At 40.6% G+C, this 6957-nt stretch overlaps 1 protein-coding gene across 1 annotated transcript in view; it reads right to left on the bottom strand.

The window, feature by feature from the left end:
* Positions 1 to 10: 10 nt before the first annotated feature.
* The window catches only part of LOC135408454 (DNA polymerase theta-like), a 31444-nt gene continuing 24497 nt past the window's right edge, over positions 11 to 6957 (bottom strand). The window contains exons 13-16 of the mRNA XM_064643609.1: positions 6216 to 6409; positions 5784 to 5908; positions 4099 to 4342; positions 11 to 3300 (exon numbers count right to left, since the gene is read on the bottom strand). Coding sequence (XP_064499679.1) covers positions 60 to 3300; positions 4099 to 4342; positions 5784 to 5908; positions 6216 to 6409 — 3804 coding nt within the window. The 3' untranslated portion in view covers positions 11 to 59. The remainder of the gene's footprint in view (positions 3301 to 4098; positions 4343 to 5783; positions 5909 to 6215; positions 6410 to 6957) is intronic.

Below are 6957 nucleotides of genomic sequence, written 5' to 3'. Positions count from 1 at the left end.
TGATCTCCAGAGGACCCTTCCAATGCCAAACATCATGTGATTCTGTAATATCTGTAATATCAGTAATTTCCCCCCCTTTTGCAAACTCTTTCCTTCTCTACTCCTGCCACCCTACTGTTCACAAAATACTGCACTGGAACAGGGAACTGACCTTTTTTGAATTTGCCGCCAATCGTTGATTTGGGAGACAAAAGACATTTTGTTCTTTCGCATGCCACTGAGATGGAGAATCTGCTTTTTTCCTTCCATTCTGCAACGAAAGTCTGGAAAAGTGCTTTGTTGCTTGCTACATCAATAATAGTGAAACTTTCAGCACTCAAGGGAACAAGAGGATCCTGAGATAGTTGCAGTGAAAAGCCTTGGTCTATAGCAGAATCATCTTTTATCTCATCAGTCTCAGTTGGGTCTAGACTCCCAGTACTGACCTGGAGTGTTTTTACCTGCTGCCCTGCATTGCCCTCACTATTCTGCTGTGGCTGAATCATTTGTCCTTCATTCTTGCAAATGACTTGCCTCTTCCTTGCAGATTTCACAGAAAAAGAACTCTTTGGAAAAAGCTCTTTGGGAGGTGTTGGAGGAATAAACCCATTGTTATTATCTGATGGAGGACAGGACACTCTGCTGCTTCCCTTGAGCTGAAGTGTTATGACATCTGTTTTCTGAAGATGTAAGTTTTCTGTTTTGTTTTCTTTAACCTTGAAAGAGCTTTTTAAATCCTGGCAAGTGGGCAAAGGCTCTGGCTTACAACAGTCAGATTCAAAAACTAGATCTGGTTCTTGATTAACAGTAGGAGAAACTAACTTTCCTTTCAAACAGGAACTTACTGAAACTGGTTCAATGCTTGAGGGACTAGGCCATTTGTCTAACACATCCTGCAATCCTGGGCTTAGTTCAAATGAGCAGTCAGTCCATTCCACTGGATGGGGTTTCTTATCTAAAGTTTGCTGGCTTCTCTGGAGCTTTTCACCTTGATCTCCTACTAAATCCTTTGGTCTGGGGTCATTGTTACAAATCACTGGGTTTATTAATCCTGACTGACCCTGAAAGGTAGCAGGAAGATCTTTCAGAAAAGATGGGGAGTTTCCATGACCTAAACCTTCAGCTATTGTATCAGAGGGTGCTAGAGACACATTGTTACACTGTGCAGGATTCTCGTGTTCTTGTTTGCCACCGACATCAAATTTATTCTGAACAGGTCTTAGATTCTGCAAAAGACCATCTGGAGGAAGCAAAGCCTCTGGTTTCTCCACAGGGTCCTTTTTGTCAGCTTCCATGATGCAAACAGCTGAAAGGTCAGTGACATTACTGAAGCTATCATCAAATAGCAAGCTATCACTCATATTTAGGCTTGCTTCAGGGACAGGCTGGCATTCTATTTGTACAATGTGTTCCCTTCCAAAATGGGAGGTTGCTTTATTAAGGTCTTTAGACACATTCTCCCCTTTCACAGAATTTTGGGTCTGGTAATCTTGTAGAAAACTGTGTAGCTGTGAGTCAGTCACTGAGAAATCACTTTCTTTAAGGCAAGGTGCAGATTCTATTTCCTTCACTATGGGTTGTAAATTAAGGGCTCCAGACTCCAAAACTTGATTACTACAGTGCTGAGTTATGTTTTTGGTAATGTTATTTTTTGTGATAAGACTTGATAAGCTCAGTTTCCTAGCTGTTGCAGCCACTCTTTCATCAGTAGCATTCTCAGTCCATAAACTGCTTAGGTTTTTGGAGATTTCCTGCCGTGGTATTGCTGCCAGCTCCGAACCTTCTATTCCCTGCTGTCCTGTGATTCCAGCTGCTATCTCCTGTTTTATTATCATCTCAGTTTGAGTATCCAACTGGAAACTGTCTTCAAAGTCTCTAGAGTTAGAAAACATATCAGAGGTTGGACCATTCTGAACATCATCTGCATTGCAAACACCTCTGTATTTTCCTAGAAACTCTTTCAGAAAAACCTTGGGATGACTGTTGCCTTTCTGCAATGTTCCAGCTTGTAATATTCCATTGGGCTTTTCACTCCCATGTTTGTCACCATTCTGAATCTGAATATTGCAGATTTTATCCTCACTAGGACAAAAATGAACAGGTTTCTGTATCCTGCTGTCACAATGGACATGTCCACTTCCAGAGCAGCTCGCAGTTACATTACCATGACCTGTGTCTAAAGCCATCTCCTGCCTATCAATCCTAGCCTCAGCACAGCTCACATTTGTTTGAGTTCTACTAATTTTATTCTGCTTATAATCATTATTTTCATTTCTCTGTGTCCTAGCACTACCGGGTATGACTCTACTTCCTATAATATTATGTGTCTCCACACTGGTGTGTGGAGTACCCTGCAACATAACAGATGCCTGCAAACGTGCTCTCCCCTTAGGTATGCCTTCATTACTGGTGGTGGGCTCTGTAAATGCTTCCATTTTATCTTTTCTCCCAATATTTATTTTGTCCATCTGCACAGAATTTGAGACTTCATGAGTTAAAGAATCTGTTTCCATAAATTCCTTATTATTTCGGTTTGAAAAAAAATTATCTGTAGAGATGGTGGGGTGGAAAGCAGGTGGATTTTGTATGTCTATGCTAAGTATATTTGAACCTTCAAGAACTGACCTCCGCAGTCTTAAAGAGGTATTTTTGTTCCTAGTGCGGTTTAAATGCACATCTGTGCTTTTAATCAACCTAGAGGCTGAAGACTTTGTTCTCGATGCTGGTGTCTTTCCTTGTTCAGTAAGATGCTCTGGGATGGCTGTCCTGGAATCTATCTTGGTTTTGATTACAGAAATTCCTTCCCTGTTTTCATTACCTGTGCATGTATTTGGCAGTTTTTTAGCACTGTACACAATATCACCCTTGCCTTCCTCTGCTCGAGCCTGTTTCTTGCCTGGGACTTCATTCTCACACCTGGAATTTTCTGTGCTACTGCTTAGCCGTCTTTTATATCCCTTTTTAATATTTGATAAGTTTCCAGTCTGCAAACCAAGGCCATTACAATGCTGAACTCTAAACTCTTTTTTGTTTAACACCCTTGAAGATTCAGCAGACTCCTCTCCATCTGATCTATGCAGTCTGTCTTCAAGTTCTGACTCACTGCTGATCATAGAGGATGTATCAGTCTCAAGAAAAGACTCTGGGTTCCACTGCACTCCCATCAGTGCCAAATCCTGCTGCAGCAGTCTCCTGGCTTCCTCCACAATGACAGAAGCTGCTTCTCTTTCAGTTAAGCCTTTCATTCCAGCCATCCAGATGCTGCGCACAGTCCGACGTTCCTCTGCCGATTCTTCATCTTCATCCACAGCCCTACGAACACTATGGGAAAGGTAACAGACAGATGTAAACATTCATGCAAAAAATAACAAACAGCAGAAGAAGCTGGTACTATTTTGTTTTGCTCCCATTTCAATGGCTTCACAGCTTCCTTCACAGAAGCACTCTATCTAAAATATAATGCACTTAATGGGAAATAACTTAATTGGAAATAAGTATTTCAGTTTTCTAAATGTGAATGGATGTCAATGAAAGATACTACTGGCTGCACACCCCAGAAGTACTGCCAGGTTTCTGTGTCCAAACATGTACCCTAGAAGTCCCAACTCCCTGCTAGGGCAAAATGCAGGTCTCCTCCATGAACTGTTTTCCAAAGAAAGGAAACTTTAGGAGCATAAACCAGACAATTACTACAGCACAGTCCCACAGGTATTTGATCAAGGAAGCTTGTCACTACATTAACATGAAAATCACAAGAGAATCTCAAAAGATAATCAGTAATAAATCACAAACTACTTTGATCATATGGTGCAGCTGCTTTTTAGAGGCAGCAAAAGCTCCTCAGAAAGCATTAACAATTCATCCAGGACTAAGTAGTGCATTGAAAAGAGGAATAAGAAGAAAATTTAGGTCTCAAAAACTTAGGCTACAAATAAAACATGTTTCTATTAATTTCAAAATAATCATGGAATGACTGTGATCAGTCATAGAGACCTACAAGCTAATTGTAACGTTTGGCACAAAGTCCTAAAGGTTGCCATATTTTACCGCAGGTTTCATCTTGTAATCCTTCACCCTACAAAGTCCTTTTATTGACTTCTGGACTTACTGATTTCTCACCTTTTGAATGGCACTGAATTCTTCAGAGCAGCTGCCACATCATCAGGACTGGCTTTAGCAAGATCAGCCACGGTGACAAAGCCAGCATTGTAAAGTGTCCTGGCACGCTGTGCATTCAGCAGAGATACTCGTACCAGGTCACAAAGCTCCCTATGAACCCCAAAAGTGAGGCGACTCTGGAACTGAGAGAGCAACAGCTCCATGTTGTGCCAGCCCAGTCGATTACAGAAAACTGTTATCATTCCTGGAACACAAAAGTTACATCAGTGTCTTAACTCCAGCTCCAGTCCTACTAAGCTGGATTCACTCCCCACCCCCTAGTCTGAACTGGTACTCACTTTACATTTCCCACCTTCCCATTACTTACAGAAACTAAATCATGCCTATTACAACTATGACTAGGAGCTGACCTTGCAGAACTAGTTTATCAGTGAGGTAAAAATTCTGAATGACACTGGTTTTACAAAGATGCTGATCTTGAAAGTGTGAAACATGTACATCCTGGAACAGGAGTCCTATGAAACAACCACACTGAAAAAAGGCAATAGAAAAAGCAGTGATGGGGCACTAAAAGAAGCCACAGATCTTTCAGGAAGGCCAGCACTGATGTCCATAAGAGCAAATTGTGGATTACATAACTTCAGTTACTGAGAGCATCACAGGAGATAGCAAAGCCTATGATAAAGGTTACAACTGCTGTCCCCAGCGCATGGGAGAAGGAAAAGAGCTGGAAAAACACAGTTGCATTCTCACAGATTGAATCTACAGAATATGAAAATAACTGAAAGACATGGCATCCCTCACTATTTTTATAGTGATTATAGAATACAACTTTTATCATCTCTCTTAACTATATGTCATGTCAACAGTTCATATTACTTCCCAAATTATTTTTGTGAAAATTATTAATACTGGGAATAGAGAATTATGAAACTGCTACAACAAAAAGTTATTTATACTACCAGAATTAATTTAAACTACTCTGCATCAGTTGGCGTGACCTTTTCATTTTGGGGCTTTGACTCATGCTGCAACCCACACATAGGGTTTCGCAAGTTGAGCTAAAACTGTCTTATAAATTGAAAACCCACTTATGGAGTAATGGAGGACTTAGGCAACAGAAAAAAAATATCTTGGTGGCATGATGGGCTGATACTTCTACTCCTACACAGCCTAATTAAGGATGTTAAGTTAAAGGTGGCAGCTATCTGACCTCTTGTGATCTGGTGATAAATGACCCAGAAACTACTCGCTCTGTTTTGAAAACTATAACCTTATACTTCCCAGTCAATTAATTTTGCAACTAGAAGAAAGCCATGTTCCATCTTAGAGGCCCCAACCTTTACCCAATGCTGAAAGCTTCTCTTTCCTGATAGAGTAAAGTTTTAGAACAGACGTGTAACTATTTACATGTTTAGTATTGAACACATATGATTTCCACAGATTTTCCTCAGCATGCTACAGGATTGCTTGATTCCACTCAGCTGACCCCCTTCCCACAGCACACTCTGTGGTTCCATCTCAAAGCAGGGGCAACCACAGGTTAAGCTATAAATCCGTAAGAGGTTTTACAAGACTGTTTGTTATTAGTACTACACTGTGGCTATCTTAGCCTCATATCTGGAAGCAAAAAAAAAACCCTGACTAACCTAAGACACCTCAGGTATTTTGCCCAGACAACTCACCTGCATAAGTGGCAGCAGATTGCTGCAAGGATTGAAGCTGGCCACGACTACAGCCATATTTCTTGGTCATATCGTTTAAGGGAACCTCGCTGATTAAATCCAGAAGGGCAAGACTGGTGAAAAACCTGTTGAAGAAGCACATGTAGAAATAAAATTGTCATCCAGGGCACATTACTGTACATGGCAATATGCACCATGATAGCATAGGACAGAAGAGCACACAAAAGAAACAGAGAAGATGGCTTCCAAAAATAACAGCACAAACATCTCGTGCCAGCAATGTTCTCAGACCAGAGCAACCAGGTCCAGGTTCTCTGAGCTATCAGTTCACTCAGAAAGAGAGCCAGTTCCTGAAAATAGACACAGAGCCTGTCCATCACAAATGTTATAGCCTCTAGTATTTGCACATTGACACCCACATTCTATGGCTACCTTTTGTGGATGGCCATTTGTCTGTGCTGTTTCTCTGTTTTAGCTATGATTTTGCCTCTTACAGAACGAGCTAGAAAGCCTTCTTCAATCCCCACCAGCTCAGCCACACGTTTCATTGAGGCAGGAAGCTTCTCCCATAAGCAGAAAAACTGGTACCAATCAATTGTGGTCCACTCCTCATACACTGGGGTGACCTAAAAAAATAAAAAATCTGTTTCAGAGAAACAAACAGAACAGAGCTCTGGGTAAACAAAAATAAAACTAGGGAAAGCGGCTAGAGCATCCTACACACTACGTAGAGGCACTGAGTCATAACCACGTATGATAAAGAAAGTAAAATCTCTTCTAACATAATTTTTTAATATTTTTACCGATGAGATCTGACTCATACAGGTACTCTAACAATTAAACAGTTTGGAATCTTCGTCAGATTACTCCCTAAATCCAAGACACTAAACAATTTTTAATCTCTATCTTCATTCTCCTTTAACAAAACAATGCTTTATTCTTTTTTAAATAAAATCTACAAATATCTGTCAACCTCTTAAGACCACTAGTAACCACACTAACCACCACCACAGCATTTGGTAAAGCAGGAAGGACAAAGATTTTGTCAGAACTTGCTGAAGCTTTCATTTACCTGGAGTACAAGAAATGTCAATTTTATTAACAACTAACAAAAAAGCCATCCAGGCCATTCACACACTTTTAGACATAAAACCAATTCTGTTAACGTTCAGTC

Source organism: Pseudopipra pipra, unplaced genomic scaffold, assembly GCF_036250125.1.
Source record: "Pseudopipra pipra isolate bDixPip1 unplaced genomic scaffold, bDixPip1.hap1 HAP1_SCAFFOLD_477, whole genome shotgun sequence".
NCBI lineage: Eukaryota > Metazoa > Chordata > Aves > Passeriformes > Pipridae > Pseudopipra > Pseudopipra pipra.
The sequence above is the reverse complement of the archived record's forward strand: the minus strand, read 5'-3'. Positions and strand labels throughout refer to the sequence as shown.